Source organism: Lygodium microphyllum, chromosome 18, assembly GCF_053477565.2.
Source record: "Lygodium microphyllum isolate KBCC chromosome 18, Lygodium_microphyllum_v1.1.10, whole genome shotgun sequence".
Classification (NCBI taxonomy): Eukaryota; Viridiplantae; Streptophyta; class Polypodiopsida; order Schizaeales; family Lygodiaceae; genus Lygodium; species Lygodium microphyllum.
The window spans coordinates 85,526,890-85,541,333 of NC_141152.1; the positions used below are offsets into that span (position 1 = coordinate 85,526,890).

Below are 14,444 nucleotides of genomic sequence, written 5' to 3' on the forward strand. Positions count from 1 at the left end.
TATGGTCCCATGTCAATCTCCTAACACAACTCGGCATACATTGAAAGGTTGATAGACATGTCACCACAAAAGGATGAGTCCACCTCGTTCTCAAAGAGTTCGTGGACTCCTGTATTTCCATCATTATTACCCGGTGCTGGCTCCTCTACATGCTCCAAGATTTCAGTAGCCTCCACCCCTTGCAATATCAATCCCTCTATTTACATATTATCCTCATCTATGCTTGGAACGTCGCTTTGATCATATACTCTCGCACTTCGGAGAGCTGAAAATATAACAGACCACCATTGAGGTTATCGGGGGCTTGGATAGAAAATTACATGTTCAAAATCACGTACAAGAGAGATTTAACTTTTGTGACATGTACCATGTCATAATACAATTACATAAAACATGAGTTCATGCATATGTTCACAATAGGCCGGCAATACAAACATGTCGTGCAAATCTGTCCATTTTTTTTCGAAATCTATTTCGAGAAATCTAGATGGACCTTGTCGAACTATTGCTCTAGCTCCTTCAAGTACCACTTTGAACCACTGCACATTGAATAGAATTATGGAGAAGCTATGGTAATCCACCGTGACAATACTTTGCAAGTTCCCAAAATACTCCATCTCATCTATAACCATGTTTGGATCCGTTACTCGTCATCGGCTCTCTTGCTCGAACTTTGCCATGATACCACAATCTGTTGTGGAGGGCATTTTGTCAATACACTCCACGCGAAAATGATATCCACGCAACTACACCACACTATATATTTTGTATTGCACATTGAAACACTCAATTAGTTGTCGCATATAAAATATAGATATAAAAAACTCTAAACACGACATCACCTTTGGACTACATCTCCTCGAGAATTCCCACTCCTCTGTTGAGACCTCCACCCCTTCCCGAGACACTGCGGTCAAAGCTCCATGTAACCATTGCCTTGACATAAACCGCGGCATCTCCTCCATACCCTCGGGATATCGAATTGGTCGATGGCGCGTACTACATCAAAATTTAGATCGCGCTTCCTCCCGATCTTTCCTAGCTTGCTAATACCTAGCGAGCTACGTCTCCATGGAGGCATGGTGCAACATACAAAAGCGATTCACTTTCTCCTCCATTGTAGCATCCATTCTTTTTCTACCCCATTTCCAACCACCACATCTTCGGTCAGTCTATCATCATCCTTCAGCGACCATAGCATACTGTTGTCTGGATCTACCATTGATAGCCATTGTGAAATATGCACTAGCGCCTCAGACACCAACCAACCTTTAGCCATGCTACCTTCTGGCGAAGCTCGTTGTCGCACAAAGACTTTCAGGGTTTTCATGAAGCAATCCAAGAAGAACATCCATCGTGTATGGACAGGTCAAATAATCTCCACTTCATCTACAAGATGCACAAGAAGGTGGATTTGTATCATGAGCATGCTAGTAGGCAAGTATTTCTCAAAGAGACAGACCGTCTCCATTGCTTCCTGCCTTGCGGATTCAATAGAGAACATCTTAATCTTCTTCTATGACATCCATTGCACTAAAGTAGACAACCTATAAATCGCCACGTGTATTTCTAGAGTAAGGCATCCTATGATCACGATCGGTAGTACAAACTGCCACAAATGAGGAAGCATTATGAACAACGACTACACTCCAAAATAGAAAAATACGCAAGCCACTTACAATCCAATCGTAGTACAAACCAGATATATCTTATGCCAATAATAGGATTTTAGCCTTGATAATTGGTCGTCTTTAGAAAACGCAGACTTGAGAGAACGCATCATACCCATCGGAGTGCAGATAGTCTTGACTATTTACTTCACAATGCGCTCTTCTTTAGTGGACAAAACCCAAGGAGCGCAAGGTAATTGCAAGCGACCATCAGCACTTGACGACGGCCAAAGTTCCTCCATCTTGCCTACCTCCTTCAAATCCATTCGTGCCCCTATAGTGTCTCTCTTTCCTGTGATGTGGTCCCATAGTAAGCTGCCCACATTCTTGAAAATATGCATGGGATCCAACAAGTGGTAGATATGTAAGTGGGTCCAATATGGTAACTCCTAGAAAACTGAGAATCGTTGCATTCCATTTGGATGTGCCTCCGTGTGGACCATTTTTAGCATGTACCAACTTTGGACATTCATACGTGCTAGAGGTCGTCCAAGAAAACCTTTCCTGAGTTCATGACCATGTGGTAAGAAAGCGGCATGTCGTTGATATACCATCTTCTTCATGGTTCGTGACCTTCGGGAGTCTAACTATGGCCCACACAATGGACATTCATGATAATCTGAGATAATCAGACCTGCCCCAACACCTCTATCCAGTGAATACAAACTTGAATGAGCTATGATAGATATTACCAACGAGAATGGAAGCCTACTTACCTGAGCACTCTTCGAATCCTGGAAAGTCAAATATGGTTCACATGAGAATGGCTCGAATATTGGTGGACCGTCAGCCATCGCGTTTGATCATATCTTGCACGGTAACCCCCTCCTCCCATAAAATCTTAAGCTCATCGACTAATGGACAAAGATACACGTCCATATTTTTGACTTTGTAGCAGCCGGGAATGAGCAAGCTAAGCATGAGATATTCTTTCTTCGAAAAAAGCCATGAAGGGATATTGTAGTTGACAAGGAATATAGACCACACATTGTAAGAAGTTGAGCGCAGACCGAATGGGTTACGCCATCTGTAGCAAGATGGAGCCAAAGATTCCTTGGCTCTCGGGAAAAGCTTGGGAAGGTAGAGTCAATGTGACTCAATGCGCGTGAATTTGCTGATATTCGTTGAACTCCATCCGTGGACCTATTCTGCGCATGCCACGTTATCAAGCTTGCAATGCTAGACGTATGAAACATGTGGTTTATGTGGGGGATAAGTGAAAAATATCTAAGAAATTTTTGAGGGATGGTTTGCCCTTGCAAGTCCTATCGATACCTGTGAGCACCACACTTTGAACATGTCTCCATAGTCTTGTATTCTCCTCGAAACAGCATGCAATCGTTGATACATGCATGGATGTTATTGTAGTCCATATGCCAAGCTTTCGTAAAACATGTCGCGTATCATCACGAGACTTAGGCATAGTATTTGCAAGTGGTAATATATGATACTTCAGTAACCTTTAAAAAAATCATAAAACACCTTGAAAAAGCACAAATATTTTTTATGATAGTGCCAAAAAGAAATCAACGAAGCGTACGTACAAGGTACCTAAACAAGTCGGTCACACTTGCATCGCTCCACTTGTATTTTGCTTGCACACTTAAGAGTGCAAATAGTATCTTCAGGCGAGATACTCAGCACCTGTCATATAATGGTATGGATGCTTCCTCTCTAAGCGGATTAGATGTCTCAATATCCATGGGCATCAATGCATCGATCATTGCCTCCATCTCAAGCTCTAAGATTGTAGAAAAGTCTTGAAGGCTACATGTCTCCTCTAGTATTGACGGTATAGATTGGGTAGTACCTTCCAAGTGGTGGACTGACTCAAGCACTCCATCTATCGCATGCCCACGAACTCTTCTAACTGGTCGCAAAGGGTGTACTCCTCCTTGGGACGAGACGTCACCTCCCTGGATAGAAAATTTGCCAACCACACCCAATGTTTTTGTATATAATATTCAATTAGCTTGCGAATACAATACATGATTGATATACACTTTTCTTACCGTTTTTGTATATAATATTCAATTTGGTCTACGTTACAACAAACAATTTGTTCTTGTTATCATTCTTTTTTTCTTTCTTAAATTGTTTGAGAATGGATTTCTTCTCTTGTAACTCAATAAAATTAACATATGTAAAGTCTCCATCCACCCACAAATTAACATATATTGGAGTGTTTCATGTCTCGTGGTATTGTATCGGACCTCACTGGACCTTGCCACCACCACCACCACCACCACTACTACTACTACTACCACTACTACTACTACTACTACTACAAACAAGAAAAGGAGATGTTAAAGAATAAGATCTTACCCTCTCTTTGTTTTCTATCCATTCATTCTCTTCTCTCCTTTCATCTCTCTCTCTTTTTCTCTTTCTTTATTATGTTGTATGTTTATTCCCTCTCTCATTCCTTCTTTCTTTTTATCTTCCTCTCCAAAACATCTCTCTCTCTCTATTACCACTATTACTATTACTACTACCACTACCACTACAATAAACAAGAAAATAAGAAAAAACAACAACAACAACAACTACTACTACTATAACAACAACAAACAAGAAAAGAAGAAAAAACTACTAAGACTTCTACAACAACAACAACAAAAAACAAGAAAACTAAACAACAATCAATAAGAAAAGAAAAGAAAGAAAGAAAAAAAAAACAACAACAAACAAGAAAACTACTACTACTACTACTACTACTACTACTACTACTACTACTACTAGCATAACCATGACCACGACTACGACGGCTATGACTACCACAACAACAAACCACTACCACTACAATAAACAAGAAAAGAAGAAAAAACAACAACAACAACAACTACTACTACTACTACTACTACAAACAAGAAAAGAAGAAAAAACTACTACTACTACTATTACTACTACAACAAATAAGAAAACTAAATAACACTAAAACAAGAAAAGAAAAAAAACTATAACAACAACAACAACAACAACAATAAAAAGAAACAAGAAAACTACTACTACTACTACAACCACAACTACGACCACGACTACAACTACCACAACAACAACAAATAAGAAAAGAAGAAATTAAACAACAACTACTACTACTATCACTATCACTACCACTACTACTACTACGACTACCACAACAACAACAAACAAGAAAATAAGAAATTAAACAACTACCACTATTACAACTACCACAACAACAACAAACAAGAAAAAAAGAAAAGAAGAAATAAAATAACAATAACAATAACAACAACAACTACTACCACTACTACTACTACAAACAGGAAAATAAGAAATTGAAGAACTACTACTACTACCACTACAAACAAGAAAATAAGAAATAAGAACTACTACTACTATTACTACTACTACTACAAACACGAAAAGAAGAAATTAAAGAATGTGATCTTACCCTCTCTTTGTTTTTTATTCATTCATTCTCCTCTCTCCCTCCTTCTCTCTCTCTTTCTCTCTTTCTTTATTATGTTTAATGTTTTTTCCCTCTCTCTCTTATTCCTTCTTTCCTTTTCTCTCTTCCTCTCCCTCTCTCATTTCCTCTCTTTCTCTCTCAATACATATGATTTTTAACAAAAACAAGCAAAAGAAAAGGAGAAAAAACAAAAACAAAGCAAGAGAAAACAATGCACTCACTGCAAAGGCCCGAGGATGGATTTGGCGGCTCCTCTTCGTGACGGTGGCTCCTCTTCGCCCTCCGTACAATTCCTCCTCTTCTTCGCAGACGACGGCGGCGGCAGTGAGAAAGTTTCCTTCTCCCTCTTTCTCTCTCCCTCTCCCTCTCCCTCTGAAACGCAAAATGGAGTTTGCTCTCCCTTTTGCTCTCTCTTTCATTCGTTCGTGTAAAATGATGCCCTCGAGTTTCGGCCCATGTTCTTTCGCCTGATTACCATTGCTATTTGCATCGCAAATAGCGACACCGCTAATTTACATCAGAAACCGCCGTCGCTATGCGCTTGTATCCTTGTAGTGACTCTTGACTTCAGGCACTAGTATGTGGGGATGGTGAAGACACTGTTCTCTAACGCTATGGTTCAGGTATGCATCAAAGGCTCTCTTTTGCAGGAGTTTTCTCTACAAAGGTCTATGAGGCAAGGGTGCCCTTTGGCTCCTTTTGAGAGGAGATGCTATAGTCTAGACTTTCCACTTTGTAAGGAGAATAGTTTGCTAGTTTTCAATGAGATTGCAACAAGAGTTCCAACAATAGGTTATTTTAGAGGTCCTTTAAGGTCTCCAAATGAGTCCTAGTTGTCAAATCACCACAAGTTGGCTGATATAGATATTTCTTACTTACCTTTAATCAAACACTATATTATTTTTTCAAAAAACTTTCCTCACGTGTGAGAATTCCTTCATTCAACATCTTAATATGTTCTACTTTGAAGCTTGACATATTTTGAAGTTATAACACAAAGACAATCGAACAAGGACTCATTAATAGTTATATGATTGAGACCAGTGTTCATGAAAAATACGTTGGTCGCAGATACCAAAACCTCTCATTTCAAATTTTGAAGATATTTTTGAATCAAATAACATATATTTGATATATTTGTAACTAAAACTTTCAAAGATTCAAAATTTTAAACTTTTTTATTTAAATTTTAAATATTTTTATACTTTTTATAATTCACTTTAAATTAAACCTTAGTTTTTTGTGAACATTGGACTCCAAAGTTGAGGGTTCCTCCAATTCCCAAATTCTATAGGGTCACACGTGACACAAAGAAGGAACAATAATGCGACGCGAGAGTTGGCAATTTGCAATAGCTATTAACGGGTAGAAAGTACATTGACTTTGCAGAGCATCCTTTCACCTTTGCTTTTTCTCTCGTAACAGGATTCTCGAGCCTTTGTTCCTTTCCCGTGACTTTTCTCACCACACAGGGATTTCTCCGGTCATTGCGAGGTGGGTGGCAGGTGCAGCAAATAAGGTTTGAATATTACGCCTTCCGTCACCCGTGTCTTGGCTCGTGATGGAGTCTGGAGTCTGGACCTTCTGACTTTGAGGAAACACACTCCAATGCCCAAACCTTTTCTCTATGTGGTTATGAATCATGACTGTCGCTTTAAGACTTTATCTGCTCGAATCTTTGGTTTCCTGTAGTCGCAGCTCTTAGAGTAATGCTACAAAACTACAAATGGTAGCAATTGAAGTCTGAGTAAATCGGGTTTGACGATTTGCCCCATCAATGTCGCGGTGTTGAGTCTTGATGAACCATCGAGCATGAAGAGGTTCTGAGTCTCTGGACTCTGGGCCCTGCCCCATCGCAACACTTTGTGTCTGACTTTTTCAACTTGATAAAGACCTGGCAGAGTGGGAAATCAAAATATCCAATAACGACTGAGAGAGAGAGAGAGTGCGTCACACGAGAGAGAGAGAGAGAGAGACAGAGAGAAAGATGGCCGGGGGGCTTGCTGATCCTGCCGCAGGAATGAGTAGTGCATCCAGATGGGCTTGCATCGTCATCATGTTGGCCATCTTATGGAGACATTATCCTTCAGTGATCAGGCCCGTAGCGTCGGCATCGCCTATCACCGATTATGTCTACGGCTTGTGCAACACGGCCTCCTATGGCCCCAACAGCACCTTCGCCCTCAACCTCAACAAGGTCTACGGCACGCTCCTGCGCGAGTCAGCCCGCTCTCTCTACGCCTCCGACGTGGCCGCCGACACGCCCGCCAACGACACGCACGTGTACGGCATGTACCAGTGCCGGGGAGACCTCTCGCCCGCGAACTGCCGCAGGTGCGTCTCGGCCATCATGTCGGCGGCCGTCTGTTCGGCCAGCGTCGGTATGCGCGTCCTGCTGCAGGGTTGCTACCTGCGCTACGAGGCCTATGACTATCTGACGGTCCCCGAGGTGACCTTTGTTACTGCAAACTGCTCCGCCGGGCAGTTCCGCTCAGGCTCGGCGTACCTCTCGAACGTAGCAGGCGCCCTAAATAAGTCGGCGGCCGCCGCCCCGGCCCACCCTGGCTTCGGCTTCGCCGCGGCTCGGGAAGGCCTCTCTGGTACCGCGGCTGCTGCCTACGCCCTCACTCAGTGCGTCGGCTACACCACCCCCAGTGAGTGCTCCACCTGCCTCTCCCAGGTCTCTTCCTACACCTCCTTCTGTGGTAACTCCATCGCTGGCCAAGTCTACTTCGTCACCTGCTACTTCCTCTACTCCCCCACCCCCATCCTCTTCAACTAGCCCCATTTAGGTATACTTCGCTAGGTCGAAAGCAGCATGGTCCTGCGAGACTCACAAGATTGTATTATTGGTCCTATCCTTGAGAGAACATCATAGTTTTCAGGTGAAGATTCACTCTTCGTGAGTTAAAGTAGTAAGAGCAGGTTTGAAAATTGGTCCTACCCTTAAGAGAAGGATCATAGTTTTCAGGTGAAAGGTTCACTATTTGTGAATTCAAGTATAACGGGAGGTTTGAAAATCTAGATGTATGTAGAATCCTAAACGTGGCACTTTTAGAGAGTTTTAAATTTATGCGTAACAAGAACATAAGAATTTCTCTTTTTGTATTGCCATTCCACTTTAGTAGAGAGAGAGAGAGAGAGAGAGAGAGAGAGAGAGAGAGAGATATGAGGATTAGCCATTGGTTAGGGTGATCTCTCTTAACTCTTTGTGTGTGTATGTGAAGTCACAATGAGAGAGAGAGAGAGAGAGAGAGAGAGAGAGAGAGAGAGCATTTATTGTCACATTAGCAATCATCTCCCCTCTCTCTCTTTGTGCAACATTGAATCAAGCATGTTGATCATCAAGAATTGGCACCTTCAAGGTTCTAGAGTCCAATTGCACTCAAGCTAAAAGGTTGTAGAGCAACATTTCCCTTCCCTACTAATACTTCTGGTCACACAAAGGCAAAGGGAAGTAAGTTCCATCAATCCAAAAAAATATGCAAAAAGCATAAACACTAATTGGTCATTAGTTGAATATGCAAAAGAGCACATTCTCTTATTCGTTAGCTCCGAAACCCTCTTACTAGCATACCAATATTCCCTCAAGTTTGTGGGGTGAGAATTGGGGGAAGCAAGCCCCACTAATTCCAACAACCCCAAGTGCAACCATAGGCTAGTAGGGGGACATGACTCCACTCCTCCTCATACAACCAGGCCCTAAATTGCTACTTATAAGGGTGGTTTAAATTCCCAAGTCTATAAAGCTTTCAATGTATTTTTCTATAACGCCTTATTTCTATTAACTAAGAGAGAGAGAGAGGGGGAGGGAGAGAGAGATAGAGGCACATGCCTATAGGTGTATTCACTTTCTTATGTGTTTAAGAATACTTATAACATTGATTCTATAATCCATGTACTATGAGACTCTAGCCCCTCATTCATATAGTTAGCCAACAAGAATAAGTTCTTTGTCATACTTTATGAGATGCACATGGTATAAGTCATGCAAGCTCGATCATAAGCTCTAGAAGGCCCACAATTGGCATGTGGTTTTTCTACCACGATCACACTAGGGCAGCTTCTAGTACCACCACCACCATCATCATTAGGGGTTGAGTGAATACATAGATTTTTTCAAATGACTAATCTCCAACTACACTTGGGTTCCACCTGCATCACCAAGATTTGGGATCTATCACCATCATTGGAGGACACCTCACCCTTGTACACAAGTCAATGTCCACATCATGGTGTCATTTGGATCTTACACAGAAGCTCTTCTCCTCTACCTCTTCTCCTCGTCTCCCTCTCTTCTCATCTCTCTCTCTCTCTCTTTCTCTCTCTCTCTCTCTCTTATATTCTAATATGATGTGTAGATCAAATGGTGTCTAGATCATATGTACTCTCTTCTAATTCTCCCTCTACATTCATACTTAAACTTATTAAGTAAGGCTTTTCATATGCTTTATTGGTAGGGAATCCTTATTCCCTTATGTTATATATATGTTAATGGGAGAAATTAGAAGCCATCACCTCTCTTAACCTTCCATCATCTTCATTTTCCTTATGATGGGCTACAAATTCTTCATTGTGAAGTTGTGTTTTGGTTCTTTCCACTCACTCAAGAAAGGGATGTCTTAGCCTATCCTCCCTTAAATGGCTAGGTGGTGCCATTCTTTAGCCCTCTTAGTGAGGATTGGAGGCTGGGTGGGTAAGAGGCAACCCACTCATCTTTTCAGCTCTCAATAGATAGCAATATAAATATATTTAGACTAAAAATATTTTGGTAAATTTTGTTCAACCATCAATTTTTGTGCAACTTTTGCAATATGCCTATTTTTTCTTTATGTGATCCCATTTTGCTGTGGGATATACCTACAAAAGTGAACTATCTCTTTATTCCATGAGAGATTAAAAAGTCAATGAACTCATTAGAGAGGTACTCTTCCCCTCCATCTGAACTCAAGCACTGAACTTTCAAGTCAATTTTTGTTCTAATAATAGCCTTGAAAGTTTTGAAGTACTCAGACATATTACTCTTTTCCTTCATGAAATACATCCACAACTTTCTTGAATAATCATCAATAAACATGATAAATGATTTCTATGACTTCTCATTATAAAGATTGTCCACAATAGATGATACCAAATTATCATGTCATCAAGCATTGCATCAATAGTTTCCAAGGTATCTACAATGCTTCTCACCTTCAAAACATACTTATTTACATATATTTTTCCTTTGTTCAAGATATTCAACATTGTGTTTACTAAAAATATATTCTCAAAGTTTTTCTAAGCTACATGTAAAGTTTCTACAGTTGTAATGTGCCCCGACATAGCATTATCAATGACTGCAAATAGTCAAAACATTGTATTTTTATCTTTTGTATTCCATTATTTGTATGCTTTTAATTCTTATGTAGCCACATGATTACTTAGCTCTGGCTCCCTTTCTTCACTTGAAATAAACTCTAGAGGCAGTTTCCAATAAGGAAGTTTGTTACGTGAAACTTCCATAATGGATAATTGTTCTTGTCAAGCTTTTTAATCATGGGGTTTCCACTACTCTTTGCTATTATCACAAAATTTATACAAAACAACAAGCAAGTCTTGTGCAACCTTTTATAACAAGTGCATACTAATATAACAAGTAGCCTCTTTCACTAACTACTCAATAGTATATGTAATCGATAACTTGTTTATAAATAAAACTTGTATTTACTTCCTAGTAAACACCTTAAAACTTACACATTTGAAATTTGTAACATGTGCACCTACTTTCATCCATATAACCAAAATCATATTATACTTCAAAATTATTGTCCATAACCTTACCGATCCAAAATTGAGCATGAAACCACCTCAAATGACCAATAAAACGCTAAATGGTTGATCTCTATAATATTTAGTGCTTTGCTTGTATATCAAATCTCACATCAATTTGAGATTTTTGCTCTCCGCCCTACCTCTAGTACCTCCATAGGCACTACCCAAGAGAAAGAGTGGAAGAATGGGAGAGCTTCTTACATGTTGCTTGCTTGCTTGAATCCTTTCATTTTTTTCACTTCAACTTTCAAAACCAACTTCTCTCAATGGCACCACTCTGATACCATGCCATGAGTTGTGTGGTGAGGGCACTTGCTTAAGCTATTATACCAAACACACACCATACATACAAGAGGAAGCTCACTCAAGAACACAAGAAAAGAGACAATGGCAAAAACATGTTCTTGCTATTTTCTTCTTATTCTTTCATACACAATACAATGTATACAAAGTATGGATATGATACAACATAAAGAAAAGTGTCCTAGTAAGTCGAACAATGCATAAGTGTCTATACTAACCGACTAGCACTATAACTATGTATGTTGTAGGTAGGTGCAAGAAACCAAATATAATAAGTAATAAGGCACTGACCATGTGAGAATCATAATGACCACCGATATACTAAGTGTAGATGTACGAATCCATCTAACTAGATGGTCCATCGTCAATGTCTGCACGATCACGTGACAATCCTTTGAAAAGTGGGTGGATAGACTTTCGTAAGGCCTATAAGTCCGATAGGTCCATATTCTCAAGCTAGATAAGTTATCACTAGATTCATTACTTGACCAATTGGCTTGAGGATAGGATGATGAGAAAAAATGATATAATAATGATAGCAAAATTCTTATGGATCAAGTGATCTCATGATCTAGCTATCCCATTGAGATAATGAGTGATCAAGATTCACACTTTATTACTAAAGTGATTTTACACTTACTATCCACATTCATGATCATACACAAAAAATCCTCCACATATTATACACAAGAAAATGGTAAATCTTAAGCTATAGACAAATTTTTTACTAATATTCTGACCAAAACCATCTCTATCTCTCAAAGTGATTGAGACAACAAGATGATGGCAGTGCTTTGGGATTATCGTATAGCCCACAAGACCGCAACTAGCAAAACTTCCTTTAAATTAATTATGCCAATTGAACTTTTTTCCAAGCTTAAGAGTGGTAGTTCAAGAGTGGTGGGAAGGTAGCAAAGCATGGACTAACCACTTAGCAGAATTAGAATGATAGTTGAAAACCCAATTACTCATGACACGTGCTCTTATCTACAAAAAAGCATGAAGAAAGACCTAATTTCACAAACATATCAAACAATGGGATTTTGAGAAAGGCAACCTTGTGTTGCTTCACTTCATCAAAGGGCATAAGCAAAAGCCAAAATTTTGAGGTCTATGCCCTTTTTGAGGATATGTGATTAGTAGAACCGGTAATGTTGAGCTTGGAATATTGAATGATGAAGGCATAGGCTTCTTCAACGAAAGGAGAATTAAAAAATAATATCCACATGTGTATCCACATTTCTTCAAATCAATAGGACCTATCAAGTCCAATTTTTACTATACTCCATTCTAGGATTGTTTTTAATTTACAGCTCTAGGAATTAGGGTTTCTATTCTAATCTTGATTTACTTACATCACATGCATATACAACACACGCTAATGAGGTGGGCTAGATAGTGAGTTCATGCCTTTCATTAGTCAAGCCGTATGAGATGATCTTAATGAGTTGTCACAAAAGCTCCATTCCCTTAGTCCCTTTAGTGCTAGGCAATTCACTCCTCTACTTGTGTTTCTTATGTCTACTAGGGCTAAGGGTTGTGTGTCTAGGTATTCACACATCTTGAGGAGTGCCTATCCTAGGTGTATGGAACTAGTTCCCTATTTTAAGATTCCCAACTAGCATGCCCTACCTACAAGGTGTGATTTTCCTCTGAGCACATGCAATATGGAATGCATCCTAGTCTACGGTTTTGCTTACTAGGTTATGGGTTTTAAGGTATAGTACATCCTAAGAAGGGCCTTAAAATGGAAAGGGTAATGCCTAAAGGAAGTCTGGGGGTGTTCGTAGCCCATGGTGTTTAGGTGGGTAGATCCTGGGGTGTGGGTTTTTGTCTAAGATGTGGGTTAATTCAACACATTGGCCCTTGTGGCCATTTTGTCACTTCCTAGCTCATGCTTGATTAAATTGGGTTGTACCTTCCTCCAGTTGTGTCACATATAGCCAAATTGGTCAACAATGAATGACCAAAAGTAAAATGAGTGACAATTACTAGTACCATGAGTAGTCGAGTGCAAACCCAAACTTGTTAAAAAATGGCTAGCAAGAGACATTGGGGCCTCAAGTGGCTGAGTGTAGTCAATAGATGGCCAAGCGGCCTTGTGAAGTAGTCACAGACCTAAATTGACTAGACCGAAAGCAGAACAACGAATTATAGCCAAAGGGCTCTAAGGTAAAGATCAAAGGCCCACAAATGGACCACTAGTATTCCTCATTGTTTATATTTTATTTCTCTTTGTTAAATCATAATGGTTGATCGGTACTCATGCTCAAAAGCCCCTCGAAGTGGTTGCAAAGAAGCTTATAAATCTATGCTCAGGCCTATTCAGCCTATCTCCATAAATTCAAAACCTTATAAGCCTTTGCTTTGCGGTGTTGGACGTATCAACACATATTTAATCAGTTTCAAGGTTTTTTTGGAAATAAAGACAATTAATAGGTAGCCGCATGACCGTTCAAACAAAGTCTCCCTCTTTTTCTAAAAACTTAAAGGTATATTCCACCATTCGAGCTACGGCTTTAGGCGTAAATGCCTACTGGGTCGTTTGAGCTAGAGTTGGAATTGTTTAGGCCTAAAGGCCCATTAAGGTGATTTGGCTACCAAGAAGCAGATTCAGCCTACCATTCATAGAATTCTCACCCATATTCAAGTCAATGATGCCTATATAGCCTATTAGGCTGTGAATCACCAATTTGGCCATGAGGCAATTGGACATGATCCCCCCCCCCCCCAAAAAAAAAGTTTTTGGTGATTTCTTAGTGACCAAGTTGACGGACCTCAACAAGCCATCAATTGGCCTATACCCCGATACCTACAAGTGGCCTTATTAGGCCTTAAGAAAAGTTAGTATCAGAAGATTCAAGGCCAACATCCACCCTAGCCCTTGATGGCCAAGTTCGGGCTTAATGGAATGAAGTGGCCTCCTTAGTCTCCTTAACTATCATTCTTCACATGTACCAAATGCTAGGCATGAAGTGGCAAGCAAAGTTGTCATGTGGTTCGTTAAACACTCCATTTCTCCTTGTTCTCTCTCTCTCTCTCTCTCTCCCCCTTTTCTTCTCCTCCTCTCTTTCCTCTCTTTTCCTTCTCTCTCCCCTTCTCTTTTTTCCTTTTTTTTCTTCTTTCTCTTTCTCTCTTCATTCTATCTTTAAAGTGTTTTCTTTTTTGTCTCTTTATCTAATTTAAATTTTATCTTTTCTCTCCCTATAATACTATAACAAGTG

At 40.0% G+C, this 14,444-nt stretch overlaps 1 protein-coding gene across 1 annotated transcript; it reads left to right on the forward strand.

The window, feature by feature from the left end:
* Positions 1-6,690: 6,690 nt before the first annotated feature.
* Positions 6,691-8,181, forward strand: LOC148021107 (plasmodesmata-located protein 5-like). The gene has a single exon (XM_087698099.1). The coding sequence runs from the start codon at positions 7,091-7,093 to the stop codon at positions 7,883-7,885; it is 795 nt and encodes a 264-aa protein (XP_087554225.1). The 5' UTR covers positions 6,691-7,090; the 3' UTR covers positions 7,886-8,181.
* The last annotated feature ends 6,263 nt before the right edge of the window (positions 8,182-14,444 follow it).

Bases quoted from the DNA above. Each gene is read 5' to 3' on its own strand.
- LOC148021107 (XM_087698099.1), top strand. From the start codon at position 7,091: ATGGCCGGGGGGCTTGCTGATCCTGCCGCAGGAATGAGTAGTGCATCC.